The 24,797-nt window shown below is 51.2% G+C and overlaps 1 protein-coding gene across 1 annotated transcript in view; it reads left to right on the plus strand.

The window, feature by feature from the left end:
* The window catches only part of MED27 (mediator complex subunit 27), a 136,954-nt gene that overhangs the window by 32,063 nt on the left and 80,094 nt on the right, over positions 1–24,797 (plus strand). Inside the window, exon 3 of the mRNA XM_070430009.1 lies at positions 22,668–22,798. Within this exon, the coding sequence (XP_070286110.1) occupies positions 22,668–22,798 (131 nt within the window). The remainder of the gene's footprint in view (positions 1–22,667; positions 22,799–24,797) is intronic.

Genomic DNA, 24,797 nt, shown 5'->3' on the forward strand with positions numbered 1-24,797 from the left:
CACAGCGCCGTGGTCACAGTGCGGCCTCTGGAGTCACTCACAGATCTTGGCTTTCCCACTCCCCGCTGTGTGACCATGGGCCCGTGACTTCGCCTCTCTGAGTCTGGTTTTCTCACCTGTAAAATGGGGACATTAGCACACACGCTCCTGGGCGTAAGGCGTTTAAACAAGGTGTAAAGAGTGTAGATGCGATCAGTGCTGTCAGCCCTATCGCAGCGCCCGGCACAGCGTGCTCTAGTGATCGAAGCCGCCATTGTCGGCGCCATCTTCCAGCCAGCCGCCCATTCTGTAGAGGAAGAGGCTGAGTCCCGGATCTCACAGCCACTCAGAGGCTGAGCTGAGACAAGAATCCGGTGTCTGACCCGGCCCCTCTGCAGTGCCCCCCACCCCTGCACATCGCAGTCATTTACCTTGTCGCCTTCCCTGCCTCTCAGCGGTGCTGCTCGCCTCCTCTCTCGAGCCGGCAGATCCTGACAACAGATGGTGCTGTTTTGAATTAAAACAATTTAACTCGGGATCCATCAACTGCCAACATCAAACATCTTTAAAAGAAGGAAAGAACCTCATTATCAAGAGTATTTAAGCTAAGCAGGTATTTGATCTAGCCTCATCATTTGCATTCCTGAGAAGAAGAAAGGCGGTGGCAGCTGCCGCCACGGGCAGACCCCATGCGCGCCGGCACCTAATTGCTTCGGGATGAATTTCCCCTTCTCTTGGCCACACGGGGCTAATTTGGACTTGGGTCCGAAGGTTTCAGCCACACTGAATATTAACAAAGTGTTTTCACCTAATCTTGTTTTGGTCCACAAATCCCTTGGCCGTACATTTTTCTGGGTAGGGTTAACACTCAACTACTGCTTTGTCCAAATGCATGTGAACACGGCAGGCCGACTGACCACGTGGGCTTGTGCCTGCAGCCCTGGTGCGGGGCGGGGCGGAGATGCGGGCACCGAGCCAGTCCCCGGACAGTCACTCTCCTGCTCACAGCGCAGTGCCCAGAAGTGAAATGTATATTCAGTGCCACCCCCCTGCCCACCAGACTGTTCTCTCCATCTTTCCAAAGACCATTGTCCATAGGATCACTCCTTGCACCCAAATCCCCAAGCTGATGGTGAAGGGTAGTGGATGTGATGCCGTGAAAATACTCAGACTCTAGCCCAGGCGTCCGGGAGCCCAGTTAGACCCACTCACGTGTGGCTCCGCCGTGGCGCTCACCCTACTGCTCTCGGCCCCTCGCCGTGTTCCCCTCCGCCAGCTCATCTCCGCCCTTCCACCCCTTCTTGCCTCCACTGGCGCCCAGGTTAGGTGCTGAGGGTGCGAGGAGTTAGTGCCCCTTTGACCTGTCTTTGTTCTTTCCTTCTCTGGCCTCCTACTTTATTTTCTCTTCCTCTTATTCTTCTCCGCTGCCACAGTGTGGTCTCCTGACTAATGCGGGCACGGCCACCGCATTTCCCTGTTCCACGGGTAGACTGTGAGTGGCACCCGGGAGCCACGATCCCGGTGGCCCAGGTCCTGGTCCTGGCTGTGGGTGTAGCTTAGCTCTAGCCTAGTGTCAGCAGGAGATAAGAGGACGGAGGTGAGCATCATGGTGTCTGCAGCCAAACAAGCGGGGTATTACTGCAGCTGGGGCCTTGCTAGCATCCCAGGGGCTGCTGTGTGTGAGTGGAGGGGTACACCTGCGGGGGGGGTGCACCTGTGGGGCGTGCACTGCAGGGGAGTCGCCAGCAGAGGGACCAGCACCTGCCGAGTAAGTGGAGGACTCGTCTCCTTTAGTCCTTTTCGGGCCTTTGTGTCCTTGACCCAGAGTTCAGGCCTAATGGGCTGGGGGGGTCCGGTGCAGCTCAGCTCTGCCTCGTGCTCCCAGCACGATTCTGCTGAAAGTAAACGTGCTGTCTTAGTATTTGTTTGCCGCATCGCACTTCTGCCCGACGTTTGGGTTTGAAACCCTATTTATAGTCTTGTGACATTTGCACGGACAGCCCCGTCAGGTGATGCCTTCTGCGCGAGCCCCTTTCATCCTGGTCCCACCCCCCGTGTCCACTGTGATGTCTGACCTCTATACATGGCTCTTCCTAGGTAGCGGCCATGCGGTCTCTGCTGAGCTCGGTGTAAACGATCCTCCCACAGGGACCTGAAGCGCAAAGGTGCGGCACTGCTCTCATCGTTCATAATTGGGTTCCCGCCGCAGGGAGCGAGTGAGGCCCCGCGGCCTGAAGGCCCCAGGTGGTTAGTGTCCTTGGGCCGTGAGACCGATGCCGCTCTAGGAGGCCACAGGACACGATGGAATCAAACACGTAATCAATCTGTATCTGACGGCGTTTGAAAGTGATGTGTGAGTAGTGGGTATTGGTGTGGTGCTCTGAGTGAGATTTATCATATCAGAGTCTGTGTGAGCGGGAATGTATGTTGTCTATTCTCACTTTATCAAATCGTCCTGCTTTTGTATTGATATTGTTCCCCCTCCTGTGGTCTTAGGAAACAAAACATGGAGTCATGAAATCTCAGAGCTGGAAGGGAGGCCATAGAGCCAATATCTTCCATGAGGGAGGGACCCACGGTCACAGAGGTGAAGGTGTCCCCTGTGAAAGCCCCCGAGGGGGACCCAGGCCCGCAGCGGACGTGGCTGGTGGCCCCTGCTCATGCTGATCCTGGGGCCGGTGAATACCGCCTCCTGGTTCCTTGCCTCATCCCTGGCCGCGGGGTCTTCACTCGCTCTCCATGTGGCCTCTCTGGAAGCAGGGCTCCCCCTGCCAAGGGGACATCCGACAGCTGGGTGAGTTCAGCTCCGTGTCCCTCACCGCGAGAGCCTGCCTCATGGCTTCCCTCGCACGGGCAAAGGGGAGGACGATGCGATGGCAGCTGATGGCGACAGGGCTGAAGCTTACCGCGCACTTGCACGCACTGGGCACCAGGCTGGGCGCTTTGCACGAATGAATGCGCTTCCTCCCACACGGCATGTGCACAGCTGTTAAATGACTCGTTTCAGAGGCGAGGCGCTGGGTGGGTGCAGGGAGCTTAAGTCCTTGGCTGGCGGTGGGGAAGTTGGACCCAGAACCACGCCCTTCACCAGCCAAGCTCTCCTGCCTCTCAGCCAAGCACCTGGCACATCACACCCACTTGGTGATGACAGGTTTTTTGTTTTTTTAAAAAAATATATTTTATTGATTTTTTACAGAGAGGAAGGGAGAGGGATAGAGAGTTAGAAACATCGATGAGAGAGAAACACCGATCAGCTGCCTCCTGTACACCCCCTACTGGGGATGCGCCCGCAACCAAGGTACATGCCCTTGACCAGAATCGAACCTGGGACCCTTGAGTCCGCAGGCCGACGCTCTATCCACTGAGCCAAACCCGTCAGGGCAGTGATGACAGGTTTGATGGAAAGTTAAAGCACGGAACACCACCTCTTCGAGTGGTTCTGGGTTCTCACTCTGCTTCCATCTGGAATCAGCCCCATTCCATGGGGAGTTCCTTTGACCTGTGGCATCCCTTGCAGTTTAGAAGTCCCATTGAAAGCAAAGGGACTAAAATAATGCCATTGGAAGCCACGGGGAAGCCAGGTTGACGTTCAAGTTCTTGTTCAGGCCCTGCCTGGGACTGGTTGGCTCTCCTGCTCCTACAGCCTGTGCTCGCCCAGCAGCCAGTCCCGAGGCTGGAAAGTCACGTCGTGCCACTCCCCTGCTCAGGCCCTGCAGGGCACCCGGCTCACCCAGAGGAAAGCCATGTGCTTGCGGTGGGCTTCCACACCCATGGGTCTGCCCACCACCCCACCCCTCCCCACCTCCTCGCTTCTCTCTCCTTCACTCTCTCTGCCCAGCCATTAGCCTCCTTGCCGATTCCAAAACATTCAAGCTGAGCTCCCACCTTCCCTGGCCTCGGTGCTGACTGCTCTGCCTCCAAATAGTCCAGAATCTTTGCTCTAAGCGCCGGACTTAACCTTGCAGCATTCCCCACTCGCATCCCCCTTCCCTGCACATCTTAAAACCCGGGACACATTGAGGCTTCTAAAACAGCATATTTTTACTTTTAAAAATATAGAGAGCTTATTTGTCTTCCTCTACTAGGGGGTGTTCTTTGTTTTTTTGATGTTTCCCAAATGCTTAGACGATACCTGGCCCTTATTTTTTGAATGAATGAATGAATGAATGAATGATTGAACAAGCGAAAGAAATGGATGAGTGTAGCCTGGCCAGCATGGCTCAGTGGTTGAGTGTCAGTCTATGAACCAGGGAGGTCACGGTTTGATTCCCGGTCAGGGCACATGCCTGGGTTGCGGGCTTGATCCCCATGTGGGATGTGCAGCAGGCAGCTGATCAATGATTCTCTTTCATCAATGATGTGTTTCTCTCTCCCCCTCTCCCTTCCTCTCTGAAATCAATAAAAATATATTTTAAAAAAAGAAATGGATGAGTGTTGCCTGGTGAAGCCACTTTCTTGTTGGGCCTTTTAAAAATCAAATAGCTGCTTGTACCAGATGAAATGTCACATCCTCCCAACGGTACGCTCTGTGGGTTCTTTGCACCTTGTCACGTGGATGTGTCACCCATCCGTCCCCACCCCGCAGGATGTGGTATTTGTGGGGCAGGCAGCACTTAGCTGGTGTTGAGGAGGCAGGTGACGCGACGTGCTGGGACCAGAGGCCCGAGTTCTCGTCCCATTTCTGATGAGAACAAGCTCTGTGAGCCAAAGCTGATGCGTGAGAAGCTCGCCGCTCTGCCCAGACTGCAGTCGCTTGCGGGGGGGGGGGGGGGGGGGGGGGGGGGCGGGGAGGGAAAGGGGGGACCCTACCTATTTGCCAGTTTTCATTCCGATATGTTCCCCGGAGACTCGGAGCCCGCTATTGTCATTTCCCCTCCCCGCGTGGCAGCCCAGCGCACTCCCGGGCCCACCGCAGCGGGCCCAACCCGGGCCCATCATTGCTGCGGATTTGTCTGCTGGTTGCACAGCCATCTGCTCTCTGCCGTCCAGGCTTTAGCGTTTGAAGGATGAATTACTAACCGCTCCATGGCTTGCAACTGCTCGCTGTTGGTTGTGTAAGCCGGTAACTTGTCCCAATGGTTAGAGTCCCCAGAACCGCGGTTTGGAAAGCCTTGCCTTGCCTGGTTGTGTACGCGCGGGGGGGCAGCCATGGAGGCGGACTGAACCAGCACCCAGGCATCGAATGGAAGCGTGGCTTGCGAACCTTCTCCCGCAGCTGTTATGTTCAGGCTTTCATGCCAGAGGTGACACTGAATGGGAAAGCGCTTCGGAGAGTCGCCGGCCCAGAGCAGCCCCGCACCCTGGAGCGTGCGTTAAGAGGCTTGTTTCCCGTCGCTCTCGCTCATTTGCGTTGTGACTGCGCTTCCCAGTCTCCGGGATAAAGGGAGGAATGGTGAGCGAGGCGGTAAAGGGCATGCTTGTTACCTGCAGTGCCTGCTGTTCCCCTGCCCTTTCGGAGCGCTTCTCCTGTCCCCAGCGCTGCGATGAAACGTTCACACCACTTTCTTCTCGCGCTTTCTTTAACGTGCTGAGCCCCCTCTTGCTCCGGCTTTTTTATGTGCTGTTCCTTCCACTGGGAATGTCCTTCTGCTACCGGCTTCCAGCACCTGTACCTCAAATGGCAAGACATTTGTCACAAAAGGCACTAAGTTTTGGTTTGGGGGAATGTCTCTATACACGCAGGCTGTCGGCTACAGAGGCAGAGCTGTGTCCGGAGCACCAAGCACCATGCCTGGAACAGGATCATGTGCCTGGAACAGAATCACCGCTGTCTGCAGAGAGAGCTGTGCTCCAGGTTCCACAGATGGCCCACTGGGTGCATGCATGTCATCGTTCCTGTCTTAGTGACCAGGACCCTGGGAAGGGAGGTCAGGTCGCTTGCCCGAGGTCACCGGGTAGTAGTGACGGAGCCAGGATTCAGACCTAAACCACTTCCTCCTGCTCTGTAACAAGCATGAGACGCTGGCCCTCGTGGCGTACTAATCATAAGCCCTGCTACAGTCAAAGCAGCAGTGCAGAAACCAAAGACCCGCGCTCTAACTCACCTGAACACGTAGGAAAACGAGGTGTTTTTATTTAGTAAATGTCAGCTAGAAAATATTTTTGTCCTATAGCTTTTTCAGATGTTTCCAACACGTCTTTCTGCTGTAATCCAGCGTGAATGTAATTTCGCCGTTGTTGTTTTTTCTTTTTAATTTTAATTTATTGTTGAGGAATCGGCAGTTTTTTCAGAGCCATCACCCAGAATGCAGCTCACCCTGGCTGACTGGGCGGGTGGGCGGCGCAGCCTGTGACCAGGGCCCGGGCTGGAACTTGCTGCCGTGCCTCCAGCGGGGCCAGGACTGTGGGCTGGCTCAGTCCTGGCTACCAGAGCTCCGGCCTCGCTCGTGCCCACGGCGAGAGAGTCTGCTGTGGCCCTGCTCGCCTGCTCGCCTTGACGACCTGGTGGCCCAGCTGTCGGGAGCCTCCACCGAGAGGACTGGGCGCCATCCACCACTCTCTGAAACTTTGAAAAGATTTCCAGCTTCTAGGAAAATGACAAGAATAGCACCGTGAGCTCTGTATGCTCTTAGCTACCTTCGCATTTCCTTTCCCCCGTCACTCACTGTGCGTGCGATTGTACAGGTGTCTCTCGGAGATGCTGGGGCGGCTCCGGACCGCCACATAAAGCAGTCACAGTGGTTCTCTGGCTTCCCGCTGCTTATAGAAGTTATGTTCACACTATACTGTAGTCTGTACTAGCATTTTGTCTAAAAGTAATGTACATTTGCCCTAACCGGTTTGGCTCAGTGGATAGAGCGTCAGCCTGAGGACTGAAAGGTCCCAGGTTCGATTCCGGTCAAGGGCATGTACCTTGGTTGTGGGCACATCCCCAGTTGGGGGTGTGCAGGAGGCAGCTGATCGATGTTTCTCTCTCATTGATGCTTCTAACTCTCTATACCTCTCCCTTCCTCTCTGTAGGATATTAATAAAATATATATATTTTAAAAGTAATGTACGTTCATTAATACCTATTGCTAAAAAATGCTCAGTGTTTCCTGTTGGAAAAATGGCACCAATAGACTTGCTCTATGCGGATTTCCATAGCCCTTTGGTTTGTAAAGTTGACCTGGCCCTTTACTCCCAAGAACAAGGGTGTATCTCACCCCCCCACCCCCCGCCACCTTCCAGTTGTCAGAATGCACCAGGCCCCGCTTGTCTCGCATGACAATTTGATGTTTATAATAAAGACCCATGTCTATGTAGCATTCTCCTGCCTGGAGTCTTTCTCGCTGACCTGTGCTCATAGCCAAGCAGAAGGTGAGGCCACAGTGCAGTCAGGCCGTCTGCCTGAGCCCACCGGGTGCAAAGGGCGCCCGAGCTCACAGCACGGGAGATGCTGAGCAGACGTGGAGCATGTCCAGACCCATGCTGTCCATTCGAGGGCCAGTTCTCCATCACACGCTCGTTTTAGCCTCTTTCAGACCCGGAGGCGAGGGGCTTGACTCCTCTGCAGCCATTGCTGAGAGCTTTGCTCGCGCTGCATCCTTGGCCACCGCGAAGGGCAGGCTTTGTGGGGAAACTGGCTCTTGGAGACGAGAGAACCAGACTTTGTTTTACCATCGTAGTCGGTGACGGTAGTGATCTTCAATCCCGAGTCTGATGTGCTCGATGCGTTTCTAACCTTCATTTGTCCAGGACACTTTTACACTCGCCTTCCCTTTCTCCTTTGAATCTAACAAAGGTAATCACTTGTTTTCTGTTTCAGATCTCTGGGCATTTATGAGAGCTAACGATGTGTTATGCCTTTGGGGAAGAAAGGAAAAATCCCTGATTCTCGAGCTGGGAGGGGCAGAGCAGTGAGCCGCCTCTCTGTTCCCATATATTTAATAAAGATTGTGCTGGCACTCCTGGTCCCACATCTATTCATGCAGGGCTGTGTTGTGCTGTGTCGCTGCTTCTGAGATTGGCACTGTTATATTATTAATGGTCCTGCTCACACATGCCTTGCATTTAATGTAGAACATAAGAGGCTCACCTAGCATGAGTGAAACATCTCAAATTGAAAGTGTAGATGCTATAAAATTTTTAAAGGAGAGAATGTGTTATGGTTGAACTTTGAAATGAAATTAGTGGATTTTTAATCACCAAGTTAGGAATGTCCTTGGATTCTTGAGAGGGGAGAAGGCTGTGGGGGAGGGATGGGAGGTGTGTTCGCTTGCTTTTCTGCCAGGTAGAATCCAGAGACCTAGCGGGAACACGGGGTTGGAGCTACTTGGACAGCAGGGAAGAGGGGAAGAGGGGTTCAGGAGACAGCCGCTCCGCTATTAACTCATCGGTCACAGCAGCGGTGGCCGAGATCGCAGAACAGTTGGAGACTCACATACACAAGTGCATGTGCTGAAATGCCACGCTCGGTGGCATTCGGGGGAGGGTAACCTTTGATGATGAATTTTCTTGCCCTTTTTAGGGGAGTGGAAGGGGAGGCGGTGGTACTTCACAAGACTAAATTTACCAAAGTTTTTCGAATTTAAATTTTCTTAGAAAAAATGTCAAATGATTGCAGCTCCCCAAACGCATTTTAATGGCGCTTTGTTGAGCCCGGTGAGGTGCGCCAGTGGAAAGCAAAGCGGTGTCTTTTCCTGGTTTTGTGGTATTGAGTCTGGAGCCCTGCACCAGACGGCATCCCAGGAACCCTCATGATTTATCTATTGTGTGTGATCTTTTCTTAAACATTGTTAACCTGTGCCCTTTACAGACAATGCCGGGCCAGAGAATGTCAGGGGAGCTTCAGATTCATGGGGTGTAAAGAAAAGGATTGTCCTCAAAGCCAGAGGCTCCGATGGGCATTGAGAGAGCGGTGTGTGGAGACACCTGCGGGGCTGCCTCTGGCTGCGGGGCTGAAGCCGGTTAGCGTGCTGTGTGCGTCCGGCCCGCACCGCGGAGAGGAAGAAAGCGTGTTCCTGCTCCTGCCAGGCTGCCGGAGGCGGCTGTGTGCGCTCCCCACGCGGGAGGGCTTTGCACCGCTATTCACACGCCGCTTTATCGCCGACTAGAAAGGAGGCTTGGGCACTGCCAGGAGGAGAATGGCTTCACCGCCAGGCTTTGGGAGGCGGGGGGTGGACAGCAGAGGCCTAGAGGGAGGCTGGGTGAGGAAGAGCCCTTTATTGGAGCAAGTGGAACCTGGAGAGCTGGCCTGGTGCCCCGCCCAGTCCCTCTGCCTCCTGAGACAGGGTGCTCTGCACGAGATGTGCTCCCACAGGTGAAAAGGAAACTGTCGTCTGTTCATCTTACCATTTAGGTCATTAAATAAAGAAGTGAGTGAAGACGAAACCAGAGACAGTTCTTGGGCAGCTGTTGTAATTTGCACACAATTGAATGTCTTCAACCTCTGCTTTGAGACAACATGGCTACTCGGGCTCAGCCTTTTGGGAAAGAAGAAGAAAAATCAAACGTGTGGGCTTACTAGGTGCTTTTGCCAAATTACAGACCACGGTTGAATTCGGATGCCACATCATTGCTTCCCCAAAAGTTTACTTTCTGGTAAACACCGACTGGGAAACTATAAAAAGGAGCCAAAAGCCACGCGGCATGGATTGTCTCTCTCCCTTGCATGTCTCCACCATTTTCCCATTGTTTCTCCGTTGTTCATGGCGGTCACCATTCCGATCTTGCTGCTGCTTGAAGCTGGGGTGGGCTTGGGGCTGGTGGGCTAGCGCAGCGGGACCCCTGCCCCTGCGGGGGGAGCACTCGCTGTGAGCACTTCCTGCAGCACCTCGCCCACTACATCCACCTCCCATGGCAGCAGTACAGAGCTCTCTGCACCTCATTATTTCCACAACCTGAGCGGATTTGCACATTAATTGATGTGTGGGAGGGAAGGCATCTGCTATAGTAAAAACCTTTAACTGTTGCAGTAAAATGAAATAAAATTAAGTGCTGCTGGAGTAACCCACAGTCCCCAGGTGGGCATGCGCCTGTGTGCGCAGGGCTTATGTTCAGGACCTGCTTCACGTTGAGGCTGGTTTTCCCAACGTGATCTTAATGCTCATCCAGGGAGTGGGAAAGGGCAAGTGAGTGGTCCGAGGTGGTAACAGCAGCACCAGGCCTTGCCTGTTCACACCCACTCCCCACGGAGCTCCCCTCAACCCTTGTAGCTCTTTTCTGGATACTTGCCTCTATTCTTCTAAATAGCTCACTTAAACTGCTATTTTAGATGTTATCTTTGACCCCACTCTGGAAGATAAAGATGAACAGTGATTTGCTGAATTGATACCCAGTGTTTGTATTATTAGTGCTGTAAAGACTGCTCACAGCTGAGCCATGTGGGGTACTGTGCCTGTCCTTCCTCCTTGTGAGGCGGGCAGCTCGCCACCCCGAGTGCAGACCTGTCCCCGCGCCCTGAGCCTCTGTGGTCGGCCTCTCCGGAGAGCATGCCTGCCGCTCTGGGAGTTGTATTCTCACCCCTCGCCTGGCCGCCCACGCCTGGGCGCCCACTTCCCGGTCTTGGGAAGGCTGCAGTCCGGTTCTGCTTGCTCGTGGACTTCTTCCCCTCTAGCCCCACCCCCACCCAGTGCAGGAGGCCTTTCCACGTGCTTCTCTCTGCGAGGGAGCTCGGCCATCGGCTTCCTGTCTTCTAAGACGGCGTTGCCCTCTCTCCCTGTGTCGTCCCTCTCCTGCCCTTTGCCCGGGCACAGCGCTGGTGTGTCCCTTTCCCCCATCTTAGTGGGAGGGAGTGCGCTGAACACGCCTATTCATTCCAGCAGGGCACCGGGAGAGCTCGTGGGTTTTCTCTGTATAACTCTTCTAATTTTCACACAATTGACATTGTTCACTAACCCATTGGGTCAAATTTTGAATTTTATTTCTGGCCATTTTAGCCCAGCAATTTCAAGAGTCAAGAAGTTTTGTGTATTTGTTTGCTTGTTGTTTTTAAATATATTTTTACTGATTTCAGAGAGGAAGGGAGAGGGAGAGAGATGGAAACATCAGTGATGAGAGAGAATCATTGATTGGCTGCCTCCTGCATGCCCCCCACTGGGGATCAAGCCTGCAACCCAGGCATGTGCCCTGACTGGAATCGAACCCGGGACCCTTCAGTCTGCAGGCGGATGCTCCATCCACTGAGCCAAACCAGCTAGGGCAGAGCTCGTATTTTGAATACACGTTGCTTTTTTTTACACACAGATTTGCAGCATCTTAACTTTGTTTCTTAAAAAGCACATTTCCTTGTGCTGGGCGTTCGTTTCCCACAAGGGTCTCCTTTCGCCGCATGCTCTGAGCGACACGCGCAGACGGCTGCACGTTGGCAATTTGGAAGGGACTGCCCCGCTGGGGCCCTGGCCTCAGGCCGCTGCATGATAGTTCATCACGTAGGAGGAGAGAGAGAATGAAACGCTGGCTCCTGAGGAGACTGGCCCCTGTCCCTCTGTTGCTGGCAGCTGGTTGAAAGCCCCTCAGTGGCACTCCTGCTGCTTTGGGCGCAGGTCAGCTGCCTGGAGCGCAGTGGTCGAGGGCAGGAGTACTGGTGGGTGGTGGCGGTGGTGAATGTTGAACTTTTCAAAGAAGCAGCAGCGCCATTCGAATGAGAGCCATCCTTGTGTTGGGTGGGGAGAGCCAGGCAGTGCCCTGGGGGGCAGGGCGGGGGGCCAGGGGCGAGGAGGCTGTCCCGAGACCAAGCGAGGCTCTGGAGCCAGGAGTGGCGCACACGGCCGGGCACTCACCAGGCTGTGCCACCTGGTACAGACGCCCAGTGGATGTTTGTGCCCCTCCCCCAATGCACATGTGATTGATGAGGAGCTGGGACCTTTGAGAGGTAATTAGATGAGGTCAGGAGGGTAAGTCCCTGATGATGGGACTCATATCCTTATAAGAAGTGACACAGTGACCTGGCGGCCGTGTGCAGGCCAGGAGGAGGGCCCGTGCCCAGAACCGGGCCTCCTGGCCCCTGGCCCCTGCGCTCCAGTCTGCAGAATGTGAGAAACAAGCGCTGTTGGTACCCACCCAGTCTATGGTCCTTTGTTGTAGCAACCTGAGCCTCTTCACACCCTGTCCTGTCCTTGGAAACCGGACATAAACCACCAATTTAAGTACAACTGGTCCTCCAATAGCATTGTTTCACTCAAAGGTGCTTCATGATCATGAGATGCCATAGGAACATCACTCTTTTATATTAATTATTCTCTAGTAAAATTGATATTCTTTGGACGTCTTGCTTAAGTCACAGAACCTATTGATGATAAGTGAGGACTCACTGTGTTAGCCTGTGGGGATCCTTGCATTTTCTGTGGGAAATGCAGCCATTTAAACCCACCTCTCCTGCCCGCTGGGCCACCTTGAGGAGCAGGTCACACAGCTTTTGGGCCATGCCTTTTGTCTGGTCTCTTCCCCGCAAGGCGATGTAAAATGTGGCTCAGAAAGCCTGTTTCCTACTTTTTCAAGCCTCCCCCCACCCCCCTTGTTCCCAGCTTTCCGTGCTTACTCAGAGAGGCAGCTTGTTCAGATCTGCATTATTCTTGTGTGAAGAACTGTTGGCTTGTCTTCCTTCCCACCCCCTCCCTATCTTGTAACCCTGCTCATGGAGGCTGTTCTTATTAAATATCATCATTTGCTCATTGGAGAGTTATTTGTGAACTTAATTAACTCTCTGACAGTGTTGGAGAGTTAGCTCAGCCTCTCTGGTCGTGGTCTCCGTACCCTGGCCCATGTCTGCTAAAGACTTGGTAAATAGTTGGGAAATGCCAGTTGGTGATGTATGGGTCTCTTTAACATTTCTTTGATTTATGTGCAGTGCTGTGGAAAAAGGCAAAGAAAGCAAATTATATGGCGAAAAATGTTGCCAATCTTCACTTTTTTACTCTTAGTTTTAAAAAGTACACTTATCAATCAAATCTGATGGATTTTCTTTTTTGTAAAGATTGAAAATTTAACTATTTGAAGACCATTGCAACACATGGTCTGTGTCTGCTTAATCAAGTGTACTTGTAGTTAGCCCCCGAGGAGATCAGAATTCTAAGAGCTCTCCGGTCTCTGCTGTGGGGCCCCGGCCTGCTCTCGCACCACTCTTCAAAGCACGCGCACGGGACAGTCCGGTTTCTCACAGGATTCGGGGCGACGGAATCCCTGCCTGCTGGAAGCATGTCGCATCCATGTTTGAAAGCCTAAGTCCAGGTGCTGGGCCAGCGAGCTAATTGCAACTTGTCTGAGGGTTCCCTCTGTGACGTACTCCTGGGGGTTCCAGGTAGAGACCCGCTTCTGGAACCAGTCAGTGAGTCAACAAGTATTTTGAGGCATTCCTCGCTGGCTGCTGCTGGTCCCCTTTGTGGTGGTTTGCTTGTTCATCACAACAGAATCCGGAAACTTTGAGGAGGGCTGCAAAGCATCATGGGAGTGTGGACGAAAGGGGCCACACGCTGACCTGACAAGCTCAGGGAAGGCCTGCGTGGCAGCCTAGCAGACTCAGAGACCTAAAGTAACCACAAAGGATGGTCTGAAATTAAACGTTAACTAAAAGCAGTTATGGTGGGCAGTTATGTCCTAGGCCGGTATCTTCACTGACAGGATCAACTTTGATCCTTACTGAGCCCATTTGTCTTTTTGCCTCTAAGATAACATACCCTTGAAATGTCTGGGTAACTTGTAACTTCCCTTTTTTCTGGAGCCCCTGGGGCACAACCAAATGTTCTGGGCGCCAGGACAGATACTACAAATTCCTTCATTATCATGTTAATTGATCCTGCACCCACCTAAGTATGTGTCCATCATTTTACTTTTTATCCTATCACAGAGGTCCCCCCCCCCGCCCCCCCCGCTTCGTTTAATCCCACCTCCTTAAATCTGTCACCAATGAATTTCATGTATAAATACGGATGTAACCGTGCCCCGGAGCACTATCTCAATTCATTGAGGTTCTGCTTCCCGGCATATGTCGACAGTTTGGCTCAAATAAACTCACAAAAATTCTTTACAGGTTTCAATGGTTTTTTTACGTTGACAGGAGTAAGTCACTTGCACGTGGAGCAGAGGCCCAGCTCTCTGTCAGTCCAGCCATCCTTACTCTCCCCTTCCTCAGACCCATCCCCAAACAGGCCTGTTTCTCACCGGGTCACCTCCTCTAGGGGGTTGGTTTGTTTTGTCAGAAGCAAGGCCTTCCAGTTATTGGCTCCGTCACCCCTGAGCTCAGTCTAGTTGTTCACGGCTCAGCAACCTCAGCCTGTTACTAATCATAGTTAACGTGTATTGAGTGTGAACTGTGTGCCAGCCACGTTGCTCAGCACTTTCATGTACTTAACCCTCACTGACTGTAAGAACTTGAGTGGGTTTCGCTCAGTGAAATCCCAGGTCCCTTCTAGAGTAAGTAAGGAATATTGACAGCGGTGTTACCCCCAGTAAGAGGAGAGAGCGGAGGCTCTTGAACGTAGAGTAACGCACCCAAGGTCACAGCGTCGGCTAAGTGAGGGCCCTGTGACGTCTACCCAGACAGCCGACTCCATCCCTGCATTCTAATTAGAGGGAGGTGAGTGGAGTTCACCTCGGTCCTGCTGATCTGTAGAAAATTCACTCTCATCTGTGGCTCATCTCAAACCAACAACATGCCCACTATTGGGATGGATGACTATTGCTCTTTTCCTTACAAAAGAAAGGAATCACAGCCCCGTATTTATCAGAGGAAAATCCAGCCACACAGGCTGGCGTCTCCTTTGCCTTTTCTCACACTTCCAGCCGACAGTGAGACGTCAGTGGTCCTGTAAGAAGGAGACAGCGCTCTGGGCTGGAGGGAGACTTTGCTCTTCCCGTGCTGAGCGCTTTCTTAGCTGCGTAAGGACGTCTTCCTAACCCGGCCGTTTAAGGCACCGAGGTTGAGCCAACTCCGGGCATTTAGGTTGTGTGTAGATCAGAACAATCCCCGCAGCGTATCAGAGGCGCTTCCCACGGCTCCCCTGGGCCTTTCGGTTGGAGAGCTCGAGGCATCGCCCTGCTGAGCCTCGGTTGTACCAGAGTCTGGGCCTCCTTCTCAACACAGCAGCTCCTTCAGGAGGCCTCGTGGTTCCTTTCTCCCTTTACACTTACAGTTTCTTGCCTGACGTGTTGAGGGTGACAGTATTTGATGAAAAGATGATCATCTAATCAGTTTTGTGACCATTCGGTCATCGCTGGCATTGCTAGAGGAGGCGAATTCCTGGGCTAGTGACCGATAATCCCAAGAATGGCCCTGTCTTTGTGTGTGCGCAGGACCCTGTGCTCAGGCGTTCGCATGTATCATGTCACTTAATTCCTACAACTGCTCTGCTTCTTCATCTGGGAGAGAAGGCTGACAACCTCCTTCCCGGGCCGCGGGGAAGTCGGGAAAGGCACTGGCAAAGCCTGCCTCAGCGCGGGCCACAGGCAAGAGCTGTGTGCTGTGAGATCACATTGTGTTCCTGCGGGTGCTGAAGAAGCGGCCGGCCGAGGGAGAGGACACCCAGCGCTGTGGGGAGTCGCGGGGCTGAGCTGGGGGCGGGCCTCAGCTATCTGACTGCAGAGCTCCCCCTCCCCTTGGCCCTGCTGCCTTGGGCCCTAACTTCGGCGCTACCGACCCAGCACCTCTCAGTCACCAGGCTTTATTCCTCCAGTTCTTGAAGCGAAAAGGCACTGGTTAAAAATGATCAATAAATGCCCTAACCAGTTTGGCTCAGTGGATAGAGCGTCGGCCTGCGGACAAAAGTCCCAGGTTCGATTCCAGTCAAGTGCATGTACCTTGGTTGCGGGCACATCCCCAGTAGGAGGTGTGCAGGAGGCAGCTGATCGATGTTTCTCTCTCATCGATGTTTCTAACTCTCTATCCCTCTTCCTCTCTGTAAAAAATCAATAAAAACATTATTTTTTAAAATATTTTTTAAAAAATGATCAATAAAAAATGTGTCTTTCGCCCAGCCAGTGTGGCTCAGGGGTTGAGCATTGACCCATGAACTGAGAGGTCACTGGTTCGATTCCTGGTCAGGGCACATGCCCAAGTTGTGGGCTCAATCCCCAGTGTGGGGAGTGCAGGAGGCAGCCGATCAATGATTCTCTCTTATCATTGATGTTTCTATCTCTCTCTCCCTCTCCCTTCCTCTCTGAAATCAATAAAAACATTTAAAAAAATGTGTCTTCCCAAATGCTTCCTCCCGTTTCCTGACTCCTGTCCTCACAGGCCTCCAAGCAAAGCAGCTGTCCCATGGCTTCCACTCCTGTTAGTTTCCGTGTCTGGTGTCATAGTTCTGTATCTGTCAAAGTTAGGGACAAGTGGCCCTGTGGCCCCTTCTGCTGAGGTTGAGGGAAGGAAGAGAGGGAGCTGAGGGCTGCACCTGAAGGTGATAGTAAAATGGTGCCAAAGCAGAAATCGTCATTTCATGACCCTGGGACTTCTGCTCTCCAACCAATCCTAACAAGAGGAGGCACATAGCAATCACTTTCACGCCTCATAGAAGCTGCTAGTATCTAATTATGTTATAGTTATCAGAATGGTGATTTTTAAATAATCATGTTTGCTGGTTTCTTTTAAGAATATTTTTAAAAAATATTTATTGACCTCAGAGAGGAAAGGAGAGGGAGAGGGAGAGAGAGATAGAGATAGAAACATCAATGATGAGAGAGAATCATTGATCGGCTGCCTCCTGCACACCCCACACTGGGGATCAAGCCTGCAACCCAGGCCTGTGCCCTGACCAAGAATAGAACCGTGACCTCCTGGTTCATAGGTCGACGCTCAACCACTGAGCCACGCCGGCCGGGCTTGTCCTCCTCGCATTACCAGAGTCCTGTGAAGGTCGTTTCCTCCTTTTGCAGCCACACGCACAGTTGGCTTTGTTCGTGGATCTGTTCAGAGATAAGTGATACCTCCCCCGCTGATTGGCATCTTTGACATCTGGTGACAGGCGTGCAGCTGTGGTGTAAACGGGCCGGTTGTGCTGCAGCCTATTAATAAAGGTGTGAGTCCCGGGTGCTCCAGGAGCACTGTCTACATGGCCCCCAGAGCACGGGTACCAAGGAGGGAAAACGCCGCTCCCCGGCCTCTCTGTTTACCTCTTTGACAGCTGGTGGAGCGTGGACAGTGGCGGGTCTGTATGTGGAAAGAAGGCAGCACATGGCACTAGCATGTCTGGGACGCTCCGCTGAGCAGGGGCTTGGCCCTGGTTCGTGTCTTGCCTGCGTAGTAATTGAAAGGCCTGGAATCTAGCTTCCCCGTGAGAACAAATAGGCAAATAAATTGGACACTTCCTTCTGACGGTCTATTGATGGTGTTTTGACCAAATAGAAAGATCATTTCCCCACGAAGGCTCAAATCTAGGGTTGTTTTTCTTTAAAGAAAAAAAAAAAAAGAAGAGTTGGCTATTTGAAAGAAGCCTTGTGAGATAAAAGGAGGGAAGAAGCTAATACCATTATCTGATATTTAGAGAGAAATCCAAGCAACACAATTAGGCGGATGGAGTTTTCTGTGGCTGTTTTCCTCGGCACAGATAACACCAGGCTGGCTGCCTGCTTCTCTCCTCAGAGTCACGTTCAAAGGAAGAGGCAGCGCTTTATCATCACACACGGTGCTCGCTCATTAGCTGCAAACAACACAGATTCAGTAATGAGGGCAAAGGTCTGCCACTCAGAGTGGCGATGGGGTGTTTAATGGTTTAGGGCAGTGGTTGGCAAACTGCGGCTTGCGAGCCACATGCGGCTCTTTGGCCCCTTGAGTGTGGCTCTTCCACAAAATACCGACTTCTGCGCATGGGCCATGAAGTTTCAATAGCACTGTTCGTGCGCGGCCACACGTGGTATTTTGTGGAAGAGCCACACTGAAGGGGCCAAAGAGCCCCATGTGGCCCGAGAGCCGCCGTTTGCCGACCACGGGTTTAGGGGAAATGGGACTGTGTGAGAATCTCAGATTAGCGCCCCCGCCCCCCACCCCACAGGCCCACATGCGGTGACTCGATGCAGGTGGCATTGTCCTTGGCTGGGGCTGTGGGCAGGTTCCTTTCCAGCAGCTCTGGCTGTTTGGTTCTGTGTTTGAGGGCAGGTGACGCTGCACGGATGGCGTCCTTTCTCGTCCCTCTCCCGGGCTGTCACACAAACTTCCAGAGAGGACCCTGCGTGGAAACCGATTGCACACGTGATTCTCAGGACAGTAAAGGGACTTCTAATCCCACTAGGCACTGGCATGATGGCCCCATCACACAACAGATCAGAGTTGCTGGGAAGGCTGATGTGTTACTGCTGAGTCTAGAATTTAGATTTTCTGACAGTATTGACATTTCTATAATTTCCTTTCTCCAAGGTATGATTTTTTTTTTACCTTGAATGATATTAAAACCTTAAGATGGTAAGATAGAGACTGCCCCAAACTCCCCACTTTGGTGGTGGCTGGAGTCAGGGTGGAAAAGCAGGCGTGTCAGCGCTTAAAGAGGTCAGAGCGAGGGAGCGACAGGAGCCAGCGAGTGTGGTGATGCGGACACCGCCTCCCGGGCACACCGGGTCCCTGTGCGTCGGGGTCCCCGTGCAGGAAGAGCCGCTGTGTCTCAGCTGGAGCAGAGACGACACATGCCAGCCATTCCTCCAGGTAGAAAGGTGCGGCACACTCATCCCGAGGGTGACTGCCGAGTGGCCCGCCTTCCTAAGCCAGGAGTGACCTGGGCCAGTCACCTCTCCGGCCGCGTCTCCTCCAGTGGGGGTGGGGTGGGCTCCTCTAGGGCCTTGCTCTGACCTCAGAACCCTGTTTCTTCTCAAACTGCTGTCCATTGCAAGCATATCCTCTGTCCATTTTGGAGCAGGTAGAAGCCTTTAGAACAGCGGTTCTCAACCTGCGGGTCGGGCGTGGGTGTGAGTCCGACCGTTGCCTGCAAGCTGAAGAGGTTCTAGAGCAGCGGTTCTCAACCTGTGGGTCGCGACCCCTTTGGCAGTTGAACGACCTTTTCACAGGGGTCGCCTAAGACCATCCTGCATATCAGATATTTGCATTACGATTCATAACAGTAGCAACATGACAGTTATGAAGTAGCAAAGATAATAATTTTATGGTTGGGTCCCAACATGAGGAACTGTATTTAAAGGGCCAGAAGGTTGAGAACCACTGCTTTAGAACAATGGTGAAACCAAACGCGCGTGTAACTTCTTTAGAAATCCAGAGCTGGGGGGTCAGGGGGAGGGTGTAACCGTGCCTGTAGGGAGGGTCCTGAAATGTGGACACAGCTGTGGTTAGAGGCAGAGCCCAGCGGCGGCGGGCTTCCAGGCGTCATTTCTCCTCCCGCGGCTCTCTGTCTGGCTCTTAGGTTTACCAGGACCCCTGGCAACGCTTGGCACCTTTGCAGGTTAAACATCACAAAAACAGCCTTAGTTAAAACCCATTCGCCAAATCGAGGTTCTCCTAATTCTAAATGGTGTTTCCCCAGGTCACTATGAATTGTTGTAATTTTCCCAGGTCCAGGGGTCACTAGCAGACATGGATTAGAAAGGGCTTCGGGTTGGGAACTGACAGAAAATCCCAGGTCCGTCAGAGGAAAAAGAGGGCGGGCATTAATAGACAGCCAAGTTGGAACTGAGAGAATTGCTCTCAAAATCCAGGGCACACCGAAATCGCTTAGCACCAAGGGATAACTTACACTTATCAAGCCCCCCCACCCCCCACCCCACCCCCGCCGCATAAACACTCCTCCTCACATCTGTAAGATCTGGGAGTTAAAAGAATAGATCATTGCATTTTTCTCCCTCTTTCACTTTATTCTTGCTGGTTAGTGGAGAACTGACCTTGGGTAGGAAAATCACATTAGAACTTTGATAAGTTGCTTTTTGAAACAGTTGTTTCCATGCCACAGACATTTGGAGCAAAGGATGTTTATTGAAGTGCATTTTTATAGAAAATATTACAGAACCTGTAATTGAAAACTTACGGCAGGACTTTTGGAGAGTGATGTGTTCTTAATGTTTATTTGTGGATTAGCTGCACTTCCTTCTGCTGTTTAAAACCTTTGGCCGAGGCACGGAGTTCCAGGAGCTTTGCAGATCTAAACTGTTTCGTGGAATGGAGTATTTAGTGCTTAAATAATGTATAAATCCAGTTGGACAGGAGCTGCCTGTCAGTTTTATTAACTTTGACCCTTTCTCCCATTATAAAGATGCTTCGGTAAATATTTAATGGGCCCCTTATAGATCTTGACATCGGAGCGGTGTTCCTGGAAACTGGGAGAAGTGTACGTGATTAACAGATGTCGCCTAATCACTGTGAGTCAGCTTTCTGGGGAGAGGAGTCCTTCCACCCACATGTGCCCTTCGGGGTGCCGGGTCCTTTGAGGCTGGCCAAGATGCAGAGGCTTCAAAGGAACCTTCCGGAGACAGCCAGCAGCCAGCATGCATTTCTGCTGTTTTGTTTTTCTTTTGTTTGTTTGTTTGCACAAATGATCGAAATGATGCCAGGTGGGCAAAATCACTGGCCACTCTGCCTACTTAGCAGGCCTCTCCCACTCAGAGAGTCAGCAGGGCCGGAATGGCTGAGCTTGCATGGACCCTGACAAAGTACAGAGCGGAGGAGAGCCAAGGAGAGCCGCCGCCCTGAGCCAGGAGGGGACCCCTGCCAAGCTGTCTTTCCCTTTAAGTCCATAAAGCCCCGTGCATATTGCACTCATTGCAGATTCTGGTGGGAAAGATCGAAACCCAAGTAGCTGACATTTTGAAACATTGTCTTTCAAACTTGTACTGTCCCTCGCTGCCATTGATTCCCCATTTAAGAACTCTGTAGGAGAAAAACAAATTTGAGCAAAATTCATTGGTCTAAGATGAGTTGTTAAAGCCAAATTATGCCCCCCTTTTCCACCATGAGGGGAGCTCCATTTTTATTATGAATGTGATACATCTTTGTCTTGTATTGTGCAGCCATAAGGCTCCCGCAGCAAATCGACCACGTAAATCAAGAGGCTGTTAAAAAGCAATATGGATGCTCCAAACACAGACATTTCAGGCTTACTGGGTGCCTGGATGCCTTCATCTTTATAGCCACTTGCAAGAAGTAGGCCATTTCGTTTGGTTTTGTTTTCTCTCGTTCTCTATGTGTGTGCAGCCAGTGGCTTTAGGTGAGGCCATTTATTTTTCAGAACATTATTACCCTTTGCATCCGGGGCCCAGCCCCTTTTAGCCAGCGCTCACCAGTTTCATTACCATGAGCTGTATGCCGCGTAGCCGACTCTGCAAAGGAAATCTATCCTTTGAAGAGCATTTTGAAAAGAAATTGATTCAGTGACTCAGAATGAGTTACTATTTGTACGTTCAGTTAATTCCAAATAAGTGTTTGAAAGACCTTACTTAATTTGAGAAAGGAGGAGGAAACATACTAGATGTTATAAATAGTCTCAGTCCAAATTCTCAGGTTGGCATTTTCTCATTTGAATGTGTTGTTTACATCTGTTCAAAATTGGGATACCTTTCAAGGATAATTTTATTATAGACAGATTGATGACAGCTCTTAGGATCTAAAATACAAAAGTATGGGATTTTAAAAGGAAGATAGGAGTCAATATCACATGTCAAATTGAATATAAGCTTCATTTGTCAACGAGTGAGAATTAGTTGTATTTAAATCAGAATATCCTGGTGGTATGAGTTGGGGGCTGGGAGATTGCACTGAGCACAAGGGAAGTGTCTGCAGTGATGGAAACGTCTGTGTCTTGATTTGGGTGGCAATTGTACAGATGTGTACATATCAAAACTCATCAAACTGGACACTTAACGTGTACTTTTTATTTTATGTAAATTATAACGCAACAGGGTGGATTTTTTAAAAGTCCTGTTTGGTTTAGAACTAGGCAGTATTACTTCTCATTTCCAATAGAGAAATTAAGGTCCAGAGAAGTAAAATGATCTCCTAAGTAAACTCACAGCTCAGCAGTTTGTCCAGAACAAAGCAAAGGCAGCTGGCCCTGAGCCGCTTAGAGTGTGCGCTTCCTTACCCAGTGTACCCATGTGTGTGCGAGGCGTGAGAGTAACTTCTTCATCCCCTCCCCCAGGGAGCCTGTACTCATTGTATGCATATCTTCCCGAACTTATTATGGTTGATATTGTATCTTAACCACTGAGAACACTGCCCAGAGCTTCTGAACCCGGACTCCGGATATGTTTGAATCTGTTCACCCGCGGTCTTCTGCCCCTGGTTTGCTGTAGTCACTGTGAGTTATGTGGCTTTTAGTATCAGCAGGACATGACAGTAGCAAGAGTTCCCAGAACTAATTAATCTTTAAGAACGAATGGATCTTCTTATAAAGAATGACATTGGTTTTAAAACTATTTATATAAGCATATATGAATAGTAGTAAAAAATAAAGTAAAAATTACTCTAATTCTACCACTTAGAAACACACTATTAATATTTAGAGAGCATCTTTTTGAGTGTCTCTCTGTTTAAAAAGTAACCTATTGGTTTGTTTTTCAGTGCAGCAGAATGATAGAAAGTTCTTTTAATATTCTAGCCAGTTCCCCGGATAGTGTTGGGTGTTTAGATTGTTTCCAGTTCTTCATCATGTGCTGAGCAGCCTCATTCGTGTTTCTTCTCCTGTTCTCTGATTATCTCCCTCTCACTGCATTCCTTGAAGCAAACTGCTAGCCGCTGTATTTGAAATGACTTGAAGTGTTCGGAAGGGTAAGATGTACGGTGTTGCTAGTTGAACGCCCCGTCCTGCCTTTCCCAGGGTCATCCTCCTTCCCTGTTCTGTTTCTGGCAGTTGCAGTACCACGCAGGCCTGGCATCCGGCCTCCTGAATCAACAGTCGCTGAAACGCTCTGCTAACCAGATGGGAGTGTCTGCGAAACGCCGGCCCAAGGCGCAGCCCACCACGCTCGTCCTGCCGCCTCAGTGAGTAACCCCTAGAACAAGGGCTTTTGTCCCGGGCCAGCTCTGTCTGTGCTTGGTTTTGGCTAATTGAAAGTTATTTTTGTGAGATTGTTTTTTTCTCTTAAAATAGTATCTGTTAAAATTAGAAACCCAGCAGACAGGTAACATATTTTGCATAGATCTTAATTGAAGCAGTTAAAATACAGCTCATAGTGTATGTATTTTGTGTGTGACTTTTCCACGTAGGATTTTAAGATTCCTCATAGCTGATTCTGTTTCCTTGTCCCATTTCCACAGTCGGCAGAGGGTAAGTGGCCAGCCAGCCAGGAGCACATTTTGAAGGCTACAGGCTACCTAGCCACCTGCTGGGGCTGGCGTTAGAATGGGCACTAGGCTCACCTGTTTTCTTCTTCTTCTTTACTTTTATCTTAAATATATCTTTACTAGAGGCCCAGTGCACAAAATTTGTGCATGGGCAGGGTCCCTAGGCCTGGCTGGTGATCAGGGCCGATCTGTGGGCAACCGGCGGGGCGATTGGAGGGCCCCCGCTGGCACCTGCCTTGGCTGGCCTGGGGCCTGTGGGCTGGGGGCAGCTCTTGTGTTGAGTGTCTGCCCCCTGGTGGTCAATGTTCATCATAGCAACTGGTTGTTCCACTGTTCGGTGGATTTGCATATTAGGCTTTTATTATGTAGGATTGATTTCAGAGAGGAAGGGAGAGGGAGAGAGAGATAAAAAATAGCTGATATGAAATATTACGTATTGTGTGACCCATTCATATGAAGTTCAAGAACAGATACATTCAAGAGTGAGGTCGGAAACTTGGGGAGGGGGGTGTCACGCTTACAGACCGGGTTGATGAGAGAATCACTGATTGGCTGCGTCCTGCACATCCCCACTGGGGATCGATCCCTCAACCTGGGCATGTGCCCTGACCGGGAATTGAACTGTGACTGCCTGGTTCATAGGTCAACGCTCAACCACTGAGCCACACCAGCTGGGCACCTGTTTACTTCTTAAGTAGAAATATATTGCTCTTCTTTTTTTCACTAGGAGAGAACTGTAAAAGGCTCATAAAGTGTGCAGCTTGGTAATTGTTTAACACATGTACACCTCCAGGTAGCTCTGGCCGGATCAATCCAGGTGGCCACCACTGCCCGAATCCCAGTCTGTACGCGTGACACCTCCCTCCCCAAGTGTAACACTATCCGACCTCACTCTTGAACGTATCTGTTCTTGAACTTCATATGTAATACATAATATTTCGTATCAGCTTTTTTGGTTCCTTTTGTAGCGGGGTAGTATTCCTTCCAAAATGCCCCAGGTGGCTCATTCACGTCCCTGTTGGGTTACTTTGTACCAGGAGCCCCTAGGTGGGGACGCAGGCTCACTCAGTGATGTGGGATCAGAAATGCGGGCACAAGTCTTTGCTGGTAGCTTTCCTGTCAGAATGTGCCCTTCCGAGAGGGGCCGTCCTCTTCAAGGCTGGACTTGGACTTGAAACACATTCCCCTGCTCATCCTGCCCTGCAGTTATTTCATTTACATCCTCAGTTACCAACTGACCTAAAAATGCCCAATCGGAAGAGTGTTTGCAGATGAAACTCAGGTGTTTGCCTTCATTTACTTTCTGTTTGATTAGCAAACACTTATTGTGCTTGCTCTCTGCCAGGCACTGTCCTAGGCTCTGGGGATAAAATCCGGAGCAAGACAGATGTGGTCCCATCTTCCTGGAGCTTTTCGTTTACTGGGGGAAAAGGCCAAAAAAAGGGCACCCTTAAACACATGAATAAATACAGTAATGCCGCCATTTCTGGTTATGACTGGCGCTTAGGAAGGGAACATGGAGGGTGGTGGGAGTGGACGTGCGGGAAGCTTGGAGAGTGAGGAGGAGAAAGGCCAGTGCGGAGCTGGGGGGTGACTGGACGACAGGGACCTTCCCTCTCGTGCGGACACCGTGGACCACATCTCGGTGATCTTCAGGTTTTCGTCACAATTAACATTTGCTTCCAGGATAGAGTGA

Source organism: Myotis yumanensis, unplaced genomic scaffold (assembly GCF_028538775.1).
Source record: "Myotis yumanensis isolate MYYU_CA2020_CCGP unplaced genomic scaffold, mMyoYum1.0.hap1 SCAF_12, whole genome shotgun sequence".
In the NCBI taxonomy this organism is placed as follows: Eukaryota; Metazoa; Chordata; class Mammalia; order Chiroptera; family Vespertilionidae; genus Myotis; species Myotis yumanensis.